Source organism: Dama dama, chromosome 5 (assembly GCF_033118175.1).
Source record: "Dama dama isolate Ldn47 chromosome 5, ASM3311817v1, whole genome shotgun sequence".
NCBI classification, from domain to species: domain Eukaryota; kingdom Metazoa; phylum Chordata; class Mammalia; order Artiodactyla; family Cervidae; genus Dama; species Dama dama.
Window position 1 is genome coordinate 90,315,104 of NC_083685.1, and position 21,314 is coordinate 90,336,417.

At 46.4% G+C, this 21,314-nt stretch overlaps 1 protein-coding gene across 3 annotated transcripts in view; it reads left to right on the top strand.

Annotated features, from left to right (window-relative positions):
• Positions 1–21,314, top strand: part of SUPT6H (SPT6 homolog, histone chaperone and transcription elongation factor) — a 31,078-nt gene that overhangs the window by 4,443 nt on the left and 5,321 nt on the right. For all 3 annotated transcript variants that reach the window (XM_061142917.1, XM_061142915.1, XM_061142916.1), the window contains exons 2-30: positions 3,444–3,585; positions 4,366–4,524; positions 4,620–4,696; positions 5,022–5,214; positions 5,434–5,518; positions 6,131–6,404; positions 6,886–6,987; positions 7,238–7,354; positions 7,679–7,768; positions 7,973–8,115; positions 8,912–9,060; positions 9,210–9,308; positions 9,724–9,853; positions 9,939–10,089; positions 10,254–10,408; positions 10,595–10,790; positions 11,262–11,401; positions 11,523–11,640; positions 12,428–12,504; positions 12,753–12,888; positions 13,180–13,317; positions 13,396–13,563; positions 14,195–14,322; positions 15,450–15,657; positions 16,528–16,675; positions 17,109–17,251; positions 18,161–18,301; positions 20,276–20,471; positions 20,868–21,106. In XM_061142917.1, coding sequence (XP_060998900.1) covers positions 3,477–3,585; positions 4,366–4,524; positions 4,620–4,696; positions 5,022–5,214; positions 5,434–5,518; positions 6,131–6,404; positions 6,886–6,987; positions 7,238–7,354; positions 7,679–7,768; positions 7,973–8,115; positions 8,912–9,060; positions 9,210–9,308; positions 9,724–9,853; positions 9,939–10,089; positions 10,254–10,408; positions 10,595–10,790; positions 11,262–11,401; positions 11,523–11,640; positions 12,428–12,504; positions 12,753–12,888; positions 13,180–13,317; positions 13,396–13,563; positions 14,195–14,322; positions 15,450–15,657; positions 16,528–16,675; positions 17,109–17,251; positions 18,161–18,301; positions 20,276–20,471; positions 20,868–21,106 — 4,209 coding nt within the window. In that variant the 5' untranslated portion in view covers positions 3,444–3,476. The remainder of the gene's footprint in view (positions 1–3,443; positions 3,586–4,365; positions 4,525–4,619; positions 4,697–5,021; positions 5,215–5,433; positions 5,519–6,130; positions 6,405–6,885; positions 6,988–7,237; positions 7,355–7,678; positions 7,769–7,972; positions 8,116–8,911; positions 9,061–9,209; positions 9,309–9,723; positions 9,854–9,938; positions 10,090–10,253; positions 10,409–10,594; positions 10,791–11,261; positions 11,402–11,522; positions 11,641–12,427; positions 12,505–12,752; positions 12,889–13,179; positions 13,318–13,395; positions 13,564–14,194; positions 14,323–15,449; positions 15,658–16,527; positions 16,676–17,108; positions 17,252–18,160; positions 18,302–20,275; positions 20,472–20,867; positions 21,107–21,314) is intronic.

Consider the following 21,314-nt stretch of genomic DNA (forward strand, 5'->3'; position numbering starts at 1 on the left):
AAGTCTATTTTTAATGACTCAGCTTAGGGCTGAGGGGGAGCCATATTAAAATTAGAGTACCACATTTAATTGGCAGAAGTTTTAGATACTCACTTCTCACTTTTGGCTGTACTCAGGATAATGACCTTAAGGATACAGATCTTGGGGGGACGGGGGGCATCAGTCTAACCAAGGCTTCCTATATCACCATCCTGTGGGACCTAAACATGGTTTAGTATAGGGGCTCCCATACTTTTTGATCTCAAGACCTCTTTATACTCTTAAAGGTAATATAAGATTGTGAAGACATTTTGTTTATGTAAGTTACATTTATGGATGTTTATGAGATTTATATGTATAGGTGTTTACCAGATTAGAAGTTAAAACTAATAGATAAATGTTAATTGATTTTAACCTAATAATAAGCCTGTTTACAATATACAAGTATATCAAATCAACACATTATGCACCTAACTTTATACAACATTATGTGTCAATTATAGTTGACCCGTGGACAACAGGGAGCTGAGTTGCTGACACCCTCCGCCCTCCCCACCCCACCCCCCCACCCCCCCCACAATGTGCATACTGCTATCTCTGCCTCAAAAACAAAGGAACTGATGAATGCCTCACCCAAGGGCAGGAAGCTGAAAACATTTTGAATGGAATCAAAACTCAAACCTGGATTCTTTTGATTCCACATATTGTGATCTCTAACAGAACAAAAACTTTCTCCCACATTTAAGATATGTACAATGAAAATACAGATACTACTTTATTTACTGGGGGGAAAAAAATCCACATACAGGTGAACCCACGCAGTTCAAACCCATGTTGTTCAAGGGCCAATTGTTTATCAGTAAAACTGAGAAAATAAGCCTGCTGCATTTTAACATTTTATGGAAAACAAGTATCTTCAAAACAAAATGTAAGAAGAGTAGCATTATTTTTGTTTGGGGGTTTATGAGGTGTTGTTGGGTTGTTTTTTTTGTTGTTTTTGCATTTGTGGCAAACTTTCTTATATACATTTATTTTATTTATTCATCCTGGCTGCCTCAGGGGTTAGTTGTGGCATGTGGGCCTAGTTGCTCTGCAGCATGTGGGATCTTAGTTCCCAGACTAGGGATTGAACCTGCATCTCCTGCATTGCAAGGCAGATTCTTAACCGCTGGACTACCAGGGAAGTCCCATTGGCAAATTTTTTTAATGTGTGCCTTAATACAGTAATATGGATTCTCACACCTTCTTCATTCAGCCCATTGTGATGCTACATGTTGTAACCTCTGGAAGACTTCACTGTACACGTGAAAGAAAAGACAGTGCTCCCTGGATCACCCTCTGAGAACTACTGATATGATAGAAACAGCTGTTTCTTTGGAGTCAGACAGACCTTAACTCAACTCTCAGGTCTTAGAGTTGAAAGTTGTATCACCTTGAACAAGTGACTTCATCTAGGAGCATATTTTTTCCTCTCTTGAAAGGACAGAGAAATGTGATTGCCGCACGTGGGGGCTACTCACTGCGGTGGCTTCTCTTGTTACAGAGCAGGGGCTCTAGGACGTGGGGGCTTCAGTAGTTGTAGCACAGAAGCTTGGTAGTTGCAGCATGTGGACTTAGTTGCCCTGCAGCTTGTGGAATCTTCCCGGACCAGGGCTCGAACTTGTGTCCCCTGCATTGGTGGGCAGATTCTTAACCGCTGGACCACCAGGGAAGTCCCTTTATGGTCCTTTTTTGGCCCTCTGCTAGAAGTCAGCTCCTTGGGAACATGCAATCCTATTTCTCTTCAAGTTCCCAGCTCCTAGAAGAGTATTTGTACTTGGTAGACATTTAGTATAGTTTAAAAAGAATGGCATCTGAAACTTCAGTCTAAAATTGAACATAAGACCCTTTTCATTGATTCTCCCTTTCCACCAGAACTTGGACCTTCAGTTTTGTTTTCTTGAGTTCAGTTCATCTTTACTTACTAATGGTATCAGTTGATATCAGTAAGGGTAATTTTCAGGAGAATTAGAGCCACAGCACTTAAGGCTCCTTCTAGAGCTTAGACCACTTGAAATAGCCATTAGCCACCCTCCTCCCTCTCCAGGCCCACTGCCATCTTTAACTGGGAAGGCATGAATTAGTAATCTATTTGACAGATACTTAGCAGTTTCTGTCCTGTATAGAGCACCTTGTGGGATACAGCTTATCCGCTACAGAATAAAAATGCAGTATAATGCCTCTTATATTGCTGTGTATGTTTTTGTGGGATTTTTTTTTTTAGTCCTCTAATTGGATATTGTCTCTGACTTCCAGAAGCTTGTAGTCTAAGTGGGAAAAATGGACATAGACCGTGGACCATAATTCAGGACAGCATGAGGAGTAGTGCTAAGTGGAGGAGCAGCCAGCTCCGGGGTTCCAGAATGGAATTCTGGTCTCTGATTGGTGTGATGTGTGCTGTATCTTAAAGCCCAGAAAACGCTGTGTCTTGGTTCTGTGGGTCTCCACCGCCATGTCTAGGTTTTGGATGCATCTGACAGCAGGGAGGTAGGAGACAAAGTTGAGATTGGTTGGTACTGAACTATAGAATGCTGAAAATTAGGCCTAGGATTCAGTTAACATTTTTTTAAATAGTAAACTAGACTCTTTCCCCTATTATCATATAATATTCTCAACTACCCTGCATGGTAGGTAATGCTGTTGCCTTTTTTCAAATGAAGACATTGATATTCAAGCACATTCAGTTATAACGCTTACCTTTAAGACCTAGTAGACATTGGTACCAGGATTTGATTTCTATTCTTAAGCCCAGCAAAGTTTGTATTTAACTATGTTGCATTTAATTTGCAGGCCATGGAAGTCTCTTTCAAAGTGTTTTTTGGTTTGTTTGTTTGTTTTGCTGGGGAGGTAAATGGTCACAATAGAGTTGTGTTCCTAATGTTTCTGAAGATGCCCCTTTTCTACCCAAATGCTCCCGACCAGTACTCACACAGGTGGACTCAGGCTCATGAAATGATGTTTAATCTGTTGAAAAAAAATTTTCTTTTTGACTCTGCCAATAGCCCAGCTATAGCTCAGCTATAGTTCCTTTCATTAAGTTGGCATTTAATTATTGTTTCCCAGACTTATGTGTGAGTCATATAATCTGACTACTACTGTATCCCTACCTATGTAATTATTCCTGCATTAATTTCTTTCTTCATCTGCCCATTTCTATCCCCAGATGGTAAGTCAGATAAACTTCTTTGGACAAGCCATGTGGTATTTACAGAGATGTCCAGTATAATTGCTTTTTCAGGGTACACATGAGAGGGGCAGTGGTGAGAGGAATGGATAATAGAAGAGATGGAGCCATCTTATTCTTACTCTCTCCTCCCAGATAGTAGTGATTGGACAGAGCAGTGACACATAGCTGAAGGCTGTTTGTGGAAATGTTTAAGAGTCCTCTCTCTCATTTTTTATCCCCATCTCTCTCTCTTCCCTAGTCGTCTTCAGGCAGGCCGTGAGAAGCTGCAGCAATGTCTGATTTTGTGGAAAGCGAGGCCGAGGAGTCCGAGGAAGAGTACAATGATGAAGGCGAGGTGGTGCCCCGGGTCAACAAGAAATTTGTAGAAGAGGAGGATGACGGTGAGGAAGCCCCAGCCTCAAGCTTCTCCCCACTATTGCTAAGCTTTGGATAGTTGGATTCTTGCTGATGAGAGGCTCAGGCTGAGCACAGAAGTTATCACACATGAGAGGTACCAGCTTGAGTAATTTTCAGTCATTCATAGAAAATATTTACTGAGTATCTGTCTGCTATATGCCAGGCAGTGTGCCTAGAACTAGGAATACAAAATAAAGACCTGGCTCTCATGGAGCTTACATCAGTGGGATGGGGCAGCCAGTAAACTAAGAAATACATAGGGGATGTCTCTTTCTTAGAGGCCTAGCAGCGTTGGTATTTATGCACCCAGTTTCCAATTTTTCTGTCCAAACCCAGCCATTAGGAACATTAGCAGAGTAGAACCATGAAAACAACTTTAGAGACAGTAAGGAAAATGGAAGCTTTATTAAAAGCTTTATAGATGAAAGAAGGAATGCAGCTACTGAGTTTATAAACTGAGAAGAAACCAAAGTTATTGGTGGCTGTAAAACCTCTAGTCAAGATTTTGACCATCCAGAGAAATTAGGAAGCTCATCTTGCCGAAAGACAGATACTGAATATAGAAAAGAGATTCCTTTCCAGAGGCTACTGCTCTGAGTCAGTGGTCATGTTTTTCATCTCTGGATTGGATGAGGCAGAAGGGTTAACAGGACATCCAGGTCATTTGGTTCAGAATAGATAAGAAATAACAGTTAAGCAAGTGATCCTGCCCCAGCGCCAGCCTGGTTCCCAAACTGCATGCCTCAAACATGCATGTTTTCCAGATGAGGAGGAGGAGGAGGAGAACCTGGATGATCAGGATGAACAAGGAAACCTGAAAGGCTTTATCAATGATGATGATGATGAAGAGGAAGGGGAGGAGGATGAGGGTAGTGACTCTGGAGATTCGGAAGATGAAGTTAGCCACAAGAAGAGAAAACGCAGTGAGTAGCCCCTCCCCAGGTCAGGTGAGGCTGGGGTGGAAGCCACTGGAGGAGGGGCCTCCCGGTCACAACCAGCAACATTTTGTCTTCTCTAGCATCTTTTGACGACCGCCTGGAGGATGATGATTTTGATCTCATTGAGGAGAATTTGGGTGTCAAAGTCAAAAGAGGAGTAAGTGCCTTTTTTGTCTCTGTCCTTGAGGATTAAGGAAGAAGCCCTTGAAATTCAGTGGCTCTGGAAAGTGGTGGGGAGGCACATCCAGAACCATCTGGGGAACTTCAGCAAGGAGAAAGTGGCTCAGTATCGTTGTGCTTCGGAGCCCAGTTCTCGGTGCCTGTCAGAATTTCAGGATTGGGCCTTGAGGAATCAGTTGATGTGCTCTTTCCCATCTCCCTCGTCAGTGTAACTGTGGTGGGAAAATAGAAGTGAGATTGGAGGGCAGGCATCCTTATTCCAGTTCCCTCAGACCCTGACCAGACAGGCTTTCCACCCCTAGCAAAAATACCGACGTGTCAAAAAAGTCTCAGATGATGAGGACGACGAGGAAGAGGAATATGGCAAGGAAGAACATGAAAAAGAAGCTATCGCAGAAGAGATCTTTCAGGATGGGGAAGGGGAAGAAGGGCAGGAGGCCGTGGAGGCCCACATGGCTCCTCCAGAAGAGGAGGAGGAAGATGATGAAGAGTCAGGTATGTAGCATCGGCAGGGAAGCCAGTTTGGGGCAGGAGGTTGGGATTTCCTGCCCCAAGGAATGGGGTGGGAAATCTTTTTCAACTGCTGGCCTCCAGCATTTGACAGAAAGGAGTTCCTTTCCAAAGGCTCTCTCCTCTTCGCTGGCCACTCATACAGTAGGAACTAAAGCCATTCAGTCCTGCCTCTGGGCACTAACCCCTCCCTTCCCTACCTAGACATTGATGACTTTATTGTGGACGATGATGGACAACCTCTGAAAAAACCTAAGTGGCGGAAAAAGCTTCCTGGATACACTGATGCGTGAGTGGAGTCTGGGGCAAGGTGGTCATAAGGGCGTCTTAGTGGACCCAAGCAGGAAGGAAGAGGTCAGAGGCCTTGGCCAAAGATGGGACAGTCAACTCTCGGCCACTTTGCCTCCCTGGCTCTGATAACCTTCACCAGGCAGTGATGTCAGACTGCTCCTCGAAGCCCTGAAAGCTCTCTCTGCATCCTAGTGCCAAGGTGGAATGAAGGGGGAGGCACATGTCAGCAAAGACCCAGCTTTCTCTAATACCTGCAGCTCCGTGTTCACTTGTTTATGTATCAGTCCTCTAAGTATAATTTTGTCAGAGGAAATTCTTTGCAAACATCTTAGCAAAGGATGGATCCACTGAACATGACGTGAACCCATCTGTCCTGTTACTTTTTGATCCTGGTCACGGACATGTGCCAAAGATGAGTTTTCATCTCAGTAAATGAGAGTTTCCCCAGAAATAGCCACCAACTAAGCCTTTATTCCGCGGTGAATTTTTTTTTTTTTGGTTTAGATTTCCCTCAGCCTTTCTAGTTCCCTTGGGGCAGGTAAAAGGTCTCTGCAGGGGCTGCATCTGTCTCCTCTCACCAGAACCTGGTGCCTTTCGCTCTCACCTGCAGGGCTCTGCAGGAAGCCCAGGAGATTTTTGGTGTGGACTTTGACTACGATGAATTTGAGAAATACAATGAGTACGACGAAGAACTGGAGGAAGAGTATGAGTATGAGGACGATGAGGCTGAGGGCGAGATCCGAGTGCGCCCCAAGAAGACCACCAAGAAACGTGTGAGCCGCAGGAGCATCTTCGAGATGTATGAGCCCAGTGAGCTGGAAAGCAGCCACCTCACCGATCAGGACAATGAAATCCGAGCCACTGACTTGCCTGAGAGATTCCAGGTAAGGAAGCACCAGCTTCTGTCCTTCTGCTGAACTGTCATCAACTGCCCTGAGCCACCTTGGTACACGGGTTACAGCAGAGATCAATCTAACAATAGTTCTAAGGGGACTTCCCTGGCAGTCCAATGGTGAAGACTCCATACTTCCACTGCAGGGGGCACGGGTTCAATCCCTAGTCAGGGTGGCACAGCCAAAAAAAAACAAACTAAAATGATACATAGGAACTTGACTTTGAACCTTAATCTGACCAGGGGTACAGGAAGTCTAGCTCAACATAGACTCTCATGTGTCTTATGTTCTTGAAACGGCTCTCTCTGTTTAGCAAATATACAACATGCCTACTTCTTGCCAGACAGTACTTTTCCAGGTACTGGAAACACGTGCCTCTGGAGCACAGATTTTTGTCCAGAAGAAGTGCGTGTTTTTGCTGCATGAGATACAAAATAAAATCAGTCTCATGCTGCTGTGTTATCCCCTGCAGCTCCGTTCCATCCCCGTCAAGGGGGCTGAAGATGATGAACTGGAAGAAGAGGCAGACTGGATCTACAGGAATGCCTTTGCCACACCAACCATTTCTCTGCAGGTACCCCGCAAAAAAAGAGCCTGTGTTTTGACATGAACCAGAAGTCACCTCATCAGGATGAGTAGCTGCTTCTCCCTTGCCCCAAACATCTGTGGGCTTCCCACAGAACAGCATGTGTGTACAGGTGTATGAGGGAGATTTTTCTAGACTTACTCTGAGAAGGTCATCCTGTGACAAGAAGCAGTTTTGTATGTGGCGAGACAAAGCAAGTAATGGTGTTATTGCTGTTTCTTTTTTCTTCCAACTGTAGGAAAGCTGTGATTACCTAGACCGAGGGCAGCCAACCAGCAGCTTCAGTCGAAAAGGGCCCAGCACAATTCAGAAGATTAAAGAGGCCCTGGGCTTCATGCGAAATCAGCATTTTGAGGTAGTACCTCAGGCTCTACTGCTCCAGTGGTTAGAACGTCAACTAGGGGTGAGGGAAAAGTTGGCCACCTAGGTTAGGTGGGGATCCCCCCATCTCCTGTCCTCAGCAGTGGTCCCTTGACCAAGAAGTGTGAGGACTCAAGTGATCAAAAGAAACCACTACCCCTTCTGCAGCATTATGTTCCCCCATGGCGGGGCGAGCATGTGCCCTGGATGGGCCAGGGTTCCCAGTGCTGAATTTCATGGAGCTATTTATCCCTCTAGTAGCGGGGTTCCTTGCAGCTCTTTCCTCTCTGGCTGACTGCCCATCTCTTTGCCACCCTAGGTGCCTTTCATTGCTTTCTACCGAAAGGAGTATGTGGAGCCTGAGTTGCATATCAACGACCTGTGGAGGGTGTGGCAGTGGGATGAAAAGGTAACACAGGGATCCGTGTCCCTCAGCTGAGGGCTGCACTGGGTACTACCACTACTGGGGCCCGAGTTTTCCTGCACGTACCAGGTGATGGCCCAAACCCCCAGGCCCGTCAGGCTTCCCCCAGGGACTCTTGGTAAAGAACCGCCTGGCCTTGGGTCTCCAAGGCTAAATACCAGCCCTTACCCCTGCCCTTCCTTGTCCTAGTGGACCCAGCTGAGGATTCGTAAGGAGAACCTAACACGGCTGTTTGAGAAGATGCAGGCTTATCAGTACGAACAAATCTCTGCTGATCCTGACAAGCCTCTTGCTGATGGCATCCGGGCTCTGGACACCACGGACATGGAGAGGTAGCATATGCGGGTTTTATTCCTTTAGAGGGAGCCCTCACACCAAAGGCATGTTCACCTCACCCCTGCTCCACCCACCCACCCTCCAGAGCAACATAATCTTGTAAAATTCACAGCAAGGCACCTATCCCTTAGAAACCCAACTTAGGGGTGGAGAGGGAGGTGGGAGGGGGGATCGGGATTGGGAATACATGTAAATCCATGGCTGATTCATATCAATGTATGACAAAACCCACTGGAAAAAAAAAATAATAATAATAAAAAAGAAACCCAACTTAGCAACATACCAGAAGTGCTCTTTTTGACAGGCAAATTCCTGTTACCCATTGGCATAAAAGGTTAAGAGGATCAGATAGTCATGTTTGCTTATTTATGTTACCTGTATGAAAAGCCACATGGGAAACCAAACTAGAACCAGAAAGTGGCTTGGTGAGCCTGGAATTAGAGAGGGTTGTGGGAGAGAAGCAGGTGATGTTAATGGCCAGGGGCATGAACCTGGGAAGGAAGGACAAGGACTGTCTCAAGGACTCTGAACTGGAGACATGCTTCCTCATCTGTCTCTTCCTTTTTGTTGCCATTTGTAACAACCACCAATCGTTTCACTTATTCCTTCTTGAAAGTACCTTGATTGCAATTGAGTCATGGTTTAGGGCCATTGTGTGTCCCTGATAATTGGAGAACACAGGCATCTATCCTAGTTGGGATCTTGCCACATGGAAATTGTACCTCTTGTAGCAAACCCAGGGTATACCCTTCCTCCATGACAAAATTGAGGTCTTATGCCCCTTCCCTCCAGGCTCAAGGATGTTCAGTCAATGGATGAACTGAAAGATGTCTACAATCATTTCCTGCTCTATTACGGTCGTGACATCCCTAAGATGCAGAATGCCGCCAAGGCCAGCCGCAAGAAGCTAAAGCGTGTAAGGGAAGAGGGAGATGAGGAAGGTAAGTGTTGGAAAAGAAAACCCAGAGGCTTGGTGCCCATGGCCTTTCCAAGGATGCCTTTGACTGATTACACTTTGGAGCTTCTCTCCATGTGTCAGATCCTTGGAAGTGACTGGAAGCCAGAAGACTAACTCATGTTTTCTCCCCAGGTGATGGTGAGGAGGCAGAAGATGAAGAGCAAAGAGGGCCAGAGCTCAAGCAGGCTTCTCGCCGAGACATGTACACCATCTGCCAGAGCGCTGGGCTAGGTAAAAGCTAATTGTATAAGTTCCCTGATAGTCACTGGGAGGTAGGAAGAGGACTTAAAGGACAGCTGAGTGAATCACCAGTCCACTTCTAACACTTGTTCCCATGACCCAAACCCATGCCAGAGGCATGGTCCAGCTTTCCCTGTAATTCCTGAAGGAGTGGGAAACACATGATCAGAGTTCATCCTATCTTTGGGAAGTTCTTTTGCTAAACTGTAACTTCCACAGAAAATTTCTATTTCTTCTGCTTCTGTTTAAAGCCAGCATTTTCATTGTTCACTGTGAGGCATCCTGCTCCTGCTCATTGATGATCCTTTTTATATCTACTGCCCAGAATTTGCAGTTTTAGACTGAAAACCAAGAAGTTATTCAGTCCTGCTGTTGGCTTACCTTTAACTCTCCTGATTTGCTTTAGATGGCCTGGCCAAAAAGTTTGGGCTTACTCCTGAGCAATTTGGGGAAAATCTCCGGGACAGCTACCAGCGGCATGAGACGGAACAGTTTCCAGCAGAGCCCTTGGAACTGGCGAAGGATTATGTTTGCAGGTGGGCATGCAGTAGCTGGCTGGTGAGAGGAGGAACCTACGGGCAAAGGTGTCTTCATCCTACAGCTCCTCCATTTTCCCTGCAGCCAGTTCCCTACCCCGGAAGCCGTGCTGGAAGGTGCCCGCTACATGGTAGCCCTGCAGATTGCCCGAGAGCCCCTCGTCCGGCAGGTGCTGAGACAGACTTTCCAGGAAAGGGCCAAGCTCAATATAAGCCCCACTAAGAAAGGTAGAAAGGTAAGCCAGTTGAAGGGCTTTGATCCAGCTTATGGTCCAGCTCTGTTTGAACTAGTTTCTTGCCTTCACACTTAGCTGAGCTGTCTGCCTCAGTGCAGAGGCGGGCCTTTCCCAGGGTCCCGCCCAGTCTTTCTGTCTACTGATGGTTCCCTCTTGTTGTGCAGGATGTGGATGAGGCCCACTACGCTTACTCCTTCAAGTACTTAAAGAACAAGCCTGTTAAGGAACTGCGAGATGACCAGTTCCTCAAGATCTGCCTGGCTGAAGATGAAGGGCTGCTCACCATTGATATCAGCATCGATATGAAGGGAGTGGAAGGGTAAGCAGAGCTCTAGCCTGGGGTTATTTTGGGAAAGCCTGGTCAGGAGTCTCTTGGAGGGAGGGGTCCCTCAGGAATGTGAACCACGCTTTGAGAACTGAGCAACCCATCGTCTGGCTCACTCAATGTTCATGGGCATTCAGGCACCACCTCTTTGTCCCTGATAACAGTGTTATATCCCCTCAGCTATGGCAGTGACCAGACGTATTTCGAAGAAATCAAACAGTTTTACTACCGAGATGAGTTCAGCCATCAGGTGCAGGAGTGGAACCGGCAGCGCACCATGGCCATCGAGCGAGCTTTACAGCAATTCTTGTATGTGCAGATGGCCAAAGAGCTCAAGAACAAGCTGCTGGCTGAAGCCAAAGAATATGTCATAAAGGTGAGGACAGGGACTCGACCTTTCAGTTCAGTTCAGTCACTGAGTTGTGTCCAACTCCTTGCGACCCCGTGGACTGCAGCACACCAGGCCGGCAGCACAACCTTCAGTCATGTACATTCCCCAGGCTAGAGCTGAAAGCGAAGGCACCCGTTAATAGCTGTCCTGTAGCTAATGGAAACCCCTGGGCATAACCTGAGAGGAAGTGCACACAAGGTCCTGGGTCACTCTAAGACCTCCCCTTGAAGAGCCTCTTCCCTCCTTCCCCCACCCCATACACATATTCTTTGTATATGTGACTGGCCTCTGTACTATTCTGTTGTTAAGAATGAGTGCCTTCTGGTTGTAAGCCTGCCAAGGGCTAGAAACATGTGCATGTATAAACATGATCTTTGCAAATACGTGTCTGCCTCTGTTTCTGTAACACACTTGGCGAGCCTGATGGCCATAGTGACTGGTGTGTCTCCTCCCCAGGCCTGTAGTCGAAAGCTCTACAACTGGTTGAGGGTGGCGCCCTACAGGCCAGATCAACAAGTAGAAGACGACGATGACTTTATGGATGAGAACCAAGGGAAGGGCATCCGGGTCCTAGGCATTGCTTTCTCCTCTGCCAGGTAACTTCCTGTTCCTGCATGCCTGTCATCACCCCTTACCTGTCTCCTAATCTTGTTCTTCTCTTACTCATATCCTTATAGCCCTGATTATCACACAGTTCTTTTTCTGTCGGACTGGCAGAGATCACCCTGTGTTCTGCGCCTTGGTCAATGGTGAAGGAGAAGTGACAGACTTCCTCCGGCTGCCTCATTTTACCAAACGGCGAACTGCATGGAGAGAGGAAGAGCGGGAGAAAAAGGCAAGTGGCTCTAACTGGTTATCAAGAGTACATCTTCAACATGTCTTATTATTCAGTGGGGATACACATTCATGGTCTAAGCAATATCCCATGCAAGATCTCTGACTTGCTCACTAACCTCTTAAGTTCTGGGATAAGTCTCACTTTCATAGGCAGTAGATGGCACTCAAGTTCTGGAACAGAATTTGCTTCTTGACTTGAAGCCAGTTCCTAGGCCTTGTGCTTCTGGGAGCTGCCGTTATTGCCTCTGTTCTTAGCGCATCTGGGTCAGCTTGTTCCAGGAGCTGAAAGCCACTGAGGCATTAAGCCAACCTTTTCCCTGCTTTTAGCATTTGTGTTTCTTCCACGGAAGGAGAAATTTGAATTCATCTCGTGTGCATCCTTCTGATTTTTTCTTTAACGTAACGGTATCTTTCAATTTTATTGACAAGAGTTCCATTCTAAAACATAATTTTCAGCAAACAACTCTTTTAAAGAAAGAAAAATCTTAAAGTGGAGATCAGAATAGTCTTGACTACCAGGCAGTGGTTCGTGTTAAAAGAAAGACCTGAGTATGTTAACCACAGCTGATGTGTAAGCCAGATATACAGTAATCTTAGGAAAGATTAACAAATGATTAATTTTCAGCTAGAGCTCCTAGTCACCTTGTTTTGTGTTCCAGTTAGACAACAAAAGATGCATCATTGTTCTCTGGTCTTGTAAGGTCTCAAGCTACTTACGGAGAGAAAAGCGCGAGAAATCTCCCCTGTCCTCAGAGCCATTTAGCTCCAATTTTCTTTCACTCCAGGCTCAAGACATTGAAACTCTGAAGAAATTCCTTCTGAACAAAAAGCCTCACGTGGTGACAGTTGCAGGAGAGAACAGGTAGGGAGGGGCACCAGGCGATTGGGCCAGGCCTGGCTAAAGTCACTCATCCTTTATTGTTGAATCTGTTCTGTGCCTGTGAAGAGCCTTGATAATAATACATGATACCCACCACTTCCAGGGGGTATCCCTGGAATATTGTACCCCTTTGTCTTCAAAGCTCTCTCCTCCCCGCTCCCAGCCCTGAGATGGTTCATCCCTGAGAAACTATCCAAAACATCCCTGACCAGCACCCTTCCTTCCTCCAGGGATGCCCAGATGTTGATTGAGGATGTGAAGCGCATCGTGCATGAGCTGGACCAGGGTCAGCAGCTGTCCTCTATTGGGGTAGAGCTGATTGACAACGAGTTGGCCATCCTCTATATGAACAGCAAGAAATCAGAGGTAAGGCTGGAGCCCGCCCTTAGGCTTCACAAAGGCAAGAGCTGTCAGCCCCAGGGAGATAGGAAGGCAAAGATTATCAGGGGTGCAGGATTGCACCTGTTCTCTTACCCGGGCAGAAAATCTCCCATCAGGCCAGTAATAGTTCAGGTTGGGATCCCCATAGATTAAATTGGTCCCAGGAAAAATGATCCCCGAGAAGAGAACATAACATCAAGCCAGGCAGTTTGGATTACCTCTGGCTGTTAGAGCTGAGGGGACTTGGTGGCCCTGCTGACCCTCAACTGACCCTAGGCAGAGTTCCGGGATTACCCTCCTGTGCTGAGACAGGCCGTCTCCCTGGCCCGGCGCATCCAGGACCCTCTGATTGAGTTTGCCCAGGTGTGCAGCTCAGATGAAGACATCCTGTGCCTCAAGTTTCACCCCTTGCAGGTGAGTAGGATTTGACAAGTAGGCCCAGGTGGACAGAGTGGCACAGTAACCTTATCCCTGCCTACTGTGTGTTGACAGGAGCATGTGGTGAAAGAAGAGTTACTCAGTGCCCTGTACTGTGAATTCATCAACCGAGTCAATGAGGTTGGAGTTGATGTCAACCGTGCCATAGCCCACCCCTACAGCCAGGCCTTGATTCAGTATGTCTGTGGCCTGGGACCTCGAAAAGGGACCCATCTCCTGAAGGTAGGATTGGGTTGAATCAGGACAAAAAAAAAAGGAAAGTTCTTATTTCATTGAACCTTTACTTTCCCAGCATGGTTTGACAAAAAGGGCAAGGTCAGAGAGGTAAAGGCACTCACCTAGAGTCATCCAGCTAGTAAGAGTCAGGGTCAGACTTCAAACTAGGTGGCCACAGTCCTGGTCGTCACTACTGCATTCTGGTGGCTCATGGAGAAGATAGCCTAAGCCATGATTTAGAGGAAGGCGAGAGTATGCTAGACACAGACCTAAGGATAGTGGTTTTCTTCCCATGGAGGAAAGAAAGGATTTCAATATAGAGAGGGACGTGTAGCAACCTTCAAGAGTATTTGTGGTAATTTTTCTCTTAATGTGGGATGGGTACTTGAGTGTATATTCTACATCAACTTTGAAGCTGTACATTAGCTGTGTATTCTCTTTGCTTGGCACAGTGTGGTGGTTCTTTAAAATAATTTTTTTAGTAGCAATTAGTATGTTGTGCTAACTGCTCAGTGCTCAGTTAGATATTGGGGTGCTGGGGCAGCTTCCCATTGTGGAAGGTTTCCCAGAGACCTGGAAACAGACCAGGAAGTGGGGCCTATCTACTGCTCCTGCTCACTCCAGGCTTCTCTTCCAGATTCTGAAACAGAACAACACCAGGCTCGAGAGCCGGACTCAGCTGGTCACCATGTGTCACATGGGTCCCAAAGTCTTCATGAATTGCGCTGGCTTCCTCAAGATTGACACCGCCTCCCTGGGGGACAGGTGATGCCCTCTGCCTGGGTGGGCCAAGAGGAGTTCTCTTGGGCTTTGCTTTGGGGGTTCAGGGATTAGGGCTGTCAAAGGGCCACAGACTATTTAAATTAGGAAACATTTTAAAGCCAAGAGTCTTTATTTAGTCAAGAGCCTCTGACCTATGGAAAAGATCAGTTCAATTATGTGAAGCTTTTCTGTGAGAGAAACATCAAAAGAACCAACTTAGTTTATCAATTGAGGACAGAAAACATAAGACTTGGTTCAGTAAACACAAACTTGTTCTGTTGTTATGATTTTTTGTGGCTCAATAAGGGTGGGAATAGTTGGGGCAATGGAAGAGGAGTGTGGGGGTCTGAGGAGATAAGGAAGGGGGAGAGAGATTTGGTATGTTCTGAGATGATGTTATTGAGAGAAAGTTCTCTATTCACTTGGACTTTGGACTTCACTATTGACCTCTTCCTCTCCAGAAGTTATCAACTCAGTCTTTGGAGGATCTTTTCCACGGGCACATAGCTCCTCATTCAGTAATGGAAATCAGTGGGGAAATAGGCTTCAAGTTCTAAAACTTCATTTTCCACCCAGCTTTGCTGTAACACTCCACGAATAACATAGGTCCATGTGAGTGCACGGGCAAGACCAGCCTGGGAAGGCTTTATGGGGGAAAGTAGCTGTCAGCAAATTCTCAAAGGTCTTCTTCCCCCTTCTTGTTTTCTTTATAAGACTTTTATATATATAATTTTATCATATAAAATTCAATAACATATAGAAATATTATGCAGAAAGTGGAAGTCCCCCATAATCCCACCCCCCAGAGATAACTGCCATAACAAGTTGATGTATACTACAACTTTTCTAAATTTTATTTTTGCTATGCATTTACTAACTACCCATTTACTACAAAAATGGGATCATATGGTTCATAGTGTTTTGCAGTGCATTTTTCACGTTATCAATATATCGCGGCCATCTTTCATGTCAGCACACACAGATCTGCCTCATTCTTTTTAATGGATGTATAGTATTCCATTGTATGGAGGTACCCTAATTTATTTAACCAGTTCCCCATTGGTGGACATCTGGGTTGTTACTAGAAGCTTCTTGTTATATATCCTGCCCCTCTTCTGCCTCTCCTTCAGCACTGACTCATATATTGAAGTCCTTGATGGTTCCCGAGTTCACCCTGAGACTTATGAATGGGCCAGGAAGATGGCAGTGGATGCTCTAGAATATGATGAATCAGCTGAGGATGCCAACCCTGCAGGAGCCCTTGAAGAAATCTTGGAAAACCCAGAGCGACTCAAGGACCTAGACCTTGATGCCTTTGCAGAAGAACTGGAGAGGCAGGTGGGTGAAAGAGTGGAAGGCCTGGCCTAGATGAGAAGAGATTCAGGAAGCACATCCTCAGAGTAGCCCCAATACTATTAGTGTAAGAGACTTGATCTTCTCCCTCCCCACGCAGCACTGGGTTTACTCGAGTAAGTTTTCAGTCTGCTTATTAAGGAGCCAAGGACGTCTCAGAGACTGCTGTAGATACTGTGGGGGGCATGTTTTGGAGGAGCTGGGAGATGGGGGCATAGTAGTTTGCTTCTGGGGCCTCCTTCCTCCTTTCCAACTGTGTGGCTTTGCATTTGTTTCATGCATTGTGATTCCATGAGGGGTTTTTTTTTTTGGCTGCACTCTGGGTCTCCATTGCTGTGCTCAGGCTTTCTTGAGTTGGGACGAGTTGGGGCGAGCGGGGGCAACTCTCTAGTGCGGCGCACAGGCTTCTTCTCATTGTGGTGACTTCTTCTGTTGCGGAGCACAGGCTTCTTCTCATTGTGGTGACTTCTGTTGCGGAGCACAGGCTTCTTCTCATTGTGGTGACTTCTGTTGCGGAGCGCAGGCTCTAGGGCCTCCGGGCTCAGTAGTTGTGGTGCCAGGACTTAGTTGCCCTGCAGCATGTGGAATGTTTCTAGACCAGAAATCGAACCTGTGTCCCCACTTTAGCAGGCAGATTCTTAACCCCTGGACCACCAGGGAGGTCCCCATGAAGCATTTTTATTGTAGAACAGTGTTCCATGGCTAAGGAAAAGTTTGAAAAGCTGATTTAGTAAATATTGGGGGGAAAGAAAAGAAACCCTGACAAGAGCCAACTGGCTACTCCTTTCACTGAAACCCTTGGTGGCTCAGGTTGGGGAGCAGTTGCAAGACTCTTAATAGGGGCTTCTTCCCCAGGGCTATGGTGACAAACACATCACGCTGTACGACATCCGAGCGGAGCTGAGCTGTCGATATAAGGACCTCCGGACAGCCTACCGCTCTCCCAACACAGAGGAAATCTTCAATATGTTAACCAAAGAAACACCAGAGACCTTCTACATTGGTAAATCCTGGGTCTGTTTTCTTTAGTTGGAGGAGGATAAAAAGGGGTTGAGGGGATAGTGTTTACCATGTATGTTCAAGTCAGTCTATAATTCCAGAAGAATAAGGCCATTGTGTACTGTGAGTGGGAAAGACCAGGGAAGCTTTTAAGAGGATTATAGAGCCCTAAGCTGGAAATCAAATTCGAGTTCAAGGTCAAATCATGCTTTTTAACCTGCTGTTGTGAGGTGTTCATGGGGTCAATCTTGTGGCTTCATTTTCCTGTCATCAAATGAAGGGACGATCTCTCTTTTCGAGAATGTGAAGGAAATCAGGGGAGATGCTCTAGGACAGATGTTCTGTCACTAAACAGTTGATGGGGAGGAGTCACCTCTCCAGTTCTCTCAGACTGCCTCGTTCTCTTCTCCCCTTCTCCTCCTCTCCCCTTCCTGCAGGAAAGCTCATTATCTGCAACGTCACCGGCATTGCCCACAGGCGTCCACAGGGTGAGAGCTACGACCAGGCAATCCGCAACGATGAGACGGGGCTGTGGCAGTGCCCTTTCTGTCAACAGGACAATTTCCCGGAACTAAGCGAGGTATGTGCTACAGTTGTTATGGTCCCTGGATGTTTGTGATTGCGTGATCTCAGTGCTTTAGAAAGGCGTCGAGAATGGGAGTAGTTTAGGTGACACTTTACCATGGCGGTACACAAAGAGGGACGAGATCTGGAACACACACAGGCTTAGCTTAAAGTCCCTCCATGTGCTGCTGGTCTAAATGATCTATGTGCTCTTATTCTGTTCTCACTCAGCCCTGAATCCTTGTTTCCCATTCTCTGAGGATCTTGCTCAATCAGTTAGAGACATGAGGAAATGTATGCTTTTCTTACATACCAGGTGGGCACGGTGTCCCTATGCTATTTAGAAGGTAGCTGTAGGCTCCCTTCAGTGTTGTCATCCTTCACACACATCTTTGTTTTTCCCACAGTCTTCTAGACATCATCTGCTTTTTTCGTGGTTAGAACTCATAAAAAGCCATCCTGAAGCTTTTTCTGGATCTTCATATGTTACTTAGGCAGATAGTAAAATAGACTGTTTTTCAACTTTACCCAGTAAAAGAAACTAGTGAGATTCGTCAAGGATGTAAAAGAGCCATGATGTGCTGGTTCACTGAAATGAGTTGTTCTGAGGTGACAAACAGATATTTCTTAAGCTCACAAGGTCAGGACAGAATGGAAGGGAGGGGCTTCATTTGACACTGGAGGGACATATACATTAAATTAACATAAAAGATTGATCTGCTGGCCAGTGGTGCCAAACATGAGTTATGCATCAGGGAACGTAGGGGATATTCAAATTCTGTGTTGCTGGGTGGCTGAGTCATCATGTTCTCACATCGTGTTGCCAATGTCAGTGGTAAGATGAATTACAGCATTCCTGCCAGCTCCTGAATGTGTGGTCTCCAGAATCTTAATGATCAAGCTCTTCTCCTGATGCCGTCTTTAGGTCTGGAACCACTTTGACAGCGGTTCATGCCCAGGCCAGGCCATCGGTGTCAAAACACGGCTAGACAATGGTGTCACTGGCTTCATCCCCACCAAATTCCTCAGTGACAAGGTGGTAAAGCGGCCAGAGGAACGAGTGAAGGTAGGTGAATGATGGGGCTAAGGCATCTGGCGCAGTTTTCAGTGGCCCAAATCAGGCTGGCTTTGGCTGTGCCCACCAGGAGTTAGGCTCTGTTCCCAGGGGCTCCTGGGAAATGTTCCTGGGGAACATTTCAGGAGGATTTACAACCAGTTGAGTGAACTCAGGGTAAGAAGTATCTACCCAAACGAGCAGCAGTTTTTGTTCACTGCCTTTGTGAAATTTGATCAAGTTGCCAGCCCTTCCTGTGTGGGAAGCCGTGGTTTAATCTGGCGGGCAGGAAGCAAGGCCCGGCATTCCATGCTGTGAAGCAAAAAAGGCTGAGCTCCCTTTCTGTTCTAGTTTCTCCTGTCAGAGCTGCTGTTTATTCACACACTGGATTCCAGCCCTTAATATTTACATGTGTTGTCTCAAATCTGCTAGTCCAATGGAGATGGGAATATTTATCTTCTGGTTTCAGAGAAATTTGAGTGCCTTTTCCAGGATCATCCAGTTAGTGACATCTGCTAGTGGTATCAGATTTGCCAAATCTCTGGTTCTAAGTGTTGTGAACCCCTGAGAACCATGGATTTAGGAAGGCTAGGGAAAGACATTCCTAACACAGGCATCCCTCATTTTATTTCCCTTCACAGTTACTGTAATTTTTTTTTTTTTTTTAAGAAATTTACAGTTGGTAGTAACCTGCATTGAGCAAATTTATTAGTACCATTTTTTCCAACAGCATTTGATCACTTCATGTCTCTGTGCTGCATTTATTTGTGCCAATTCTCACAATGTTTCAAACTTTTTAATTATATTTGTCAGGGTGATCTGTGATCAGTAATCTTTGATGTTAGTGTTGCAAAAAGATTTGGACTCACTAAAGGCTTAGGTGATGGCTTGCCTTTTTTTTGGCAATAAAAGAAATTTTAATTAAGATATTTAATTTTTTTAAAAAATAGCAGTGTTTGGGGAAAAAAAAGTGTTGCACACTCAATAGACTATAGTATGACCATAACTCTTATATATCCTAGGAAACTAAAAAATTCTGGTGACTCACTTTGTTATGATGTTTGCTTTATTGTGATGGTCTGGAGCTGGACTTGGAATGTCTCCGAGGTATACCTGTAAACAGAGCTAGGACAATTTCCAGGAGAGCCATGCAGATTGACTGGGTTTTGTCACTCTTTAAACAGAGGGGCCCTGGAGAAGGCAATGGCACCCCACTCCAGTACTCTTGCCTGGAAAATCCCATGGAAGGAGGAGCCTGGTGGGCTGCAGTCCATGGGGTCACTAAGAGTCAGACACGACTGAGCGACTTCACTTTCACTTTTCACTTTCATGCATTGGAGACGACCCACTCCAGTGTTCTTGCCTGGAGAATCCCAGGGACGGGGGAGCCTGGTGGGCTGCCGTCTATGTGGTCGCACAGAGTCGGACACGACTGAAGCGACTTGGCAACAGCAGCAGCAGCAGCATCCTCCTCCTCCTGTTTTATATATAAGTCAGAATATATAGTTGACTTGGTTTGTAATTTATTCACTTGAAGTGTAATTTTTACTGCTTTTATCCTTCATTTTTTATATTTAAAAATAAAGATACTTGATTTAAAAAAAAATAAACAGAGGGGCTCAAATCAGAGGGAAAGTACAGAAAAACTGTTACTTTGCTTTTCCTCCAAAAAGAACGGCCAGACTTGGCTCACACCCTAGGAACAGTAATTGGGCAACTTTATGGGGAAAGAGAATAGTGCCAGTGAGAGATCCCAGGAGACTCCAGTTGGTGTTTCTGCCTAGAGCAGGAGGCGTCAGTACTTGGCACAGACTAGTCTGCAGGCCAAACTCAGCCCAAAACTCCTGCTAACCTGACGCTCAGTAGCCGGCTGGCTCTGGACAGTCTGTCCACCTTTCTGCCTGGACTTTGCTGTTCTCACGTGTAAAATGGGGCATCGGCTAGACCGTCTCTGTCCCTTCCAGCTCAAATGTTCTGTGGATCTAGGTGGGAATGACTGTTCATTGCCGCATCATGAAGATTGACATCGAGAAGTTTAGTGCAGACCTGACCTGCCGCACCTCGGACCTCATGGATAGGAACAACGAGTGGAAGCTGCCCAAGGACACCTACTATGACTTTGACGCCGAAGCAGCAGACCACAAGCAGGAGGAGGACCTGAAGCGGAAGCAGCAACGGACCAGTGAGTGCTCCCAGCCATGCCTGTGCACCCTCATCCTGGCAGCCCTCCCGCCCCAGGATGTGCGTGCAGACTGCTCAGCTTCCCAGTGGGAGTGAGTGCTCAGCTCTGAGGGGCTGAGGCCCAGAGGCAGCAGAAAAGGGAGTCATAGGCCGGGCTGGACGCTGGGATCTTCTTGGGTCACATTTTCTTTGCTAATGCACTGGGACCCCTAAAGCTTCATTCTCCCAGCACCCTAGGAGCCCAGGTTAACACAGCCTTCACATCCGAGAATCCAGGCCCAGAGAGGGTGAAAGTCTCAGAATTTAGTGGTGGATCAGAAATTTAGCCATGGCTTGTCTGATTGGGCTGGCTCCCCATCCCATCAGCTGACCTATGCTGCTTTCCTGCCCTTTTCAGCATATATCAAGCGAGTGATTGCACACCCATCCTTCCATAATATAAATTTTAAGCAAGCAGAAAAAATGATGGAAACCATGGACCAGGGTGACGTGATCATCCGACCGAGCAGCAAGGGCGAGAATCACCTGACAGTGACCTGGAAGGTCAGTGACGGCATCTACCAGCACGTGGATGTGCGGGAAGAGGGCAAGGAAAACGCCTTCAGCCTGGGAGCCACCCTGTGGATCAACAGTGAGGTAAGAGGCAGCCCCTGCACAGGCTAGCATCCCCACTCCTGCTTCCAGAAGCAAGCCCCTTCCACCGCAGTCACTTGTGTGCATTGTATGTATTCTAGCTACTCGGGGCCCTTATGAGATGAGTAATTTGACAGCAATTTTGTATATATCGTGTTTTCGTGTTTCTTTCTCTGTCCTCCAAATTCTAAAATGGACTATCTAGAGAACC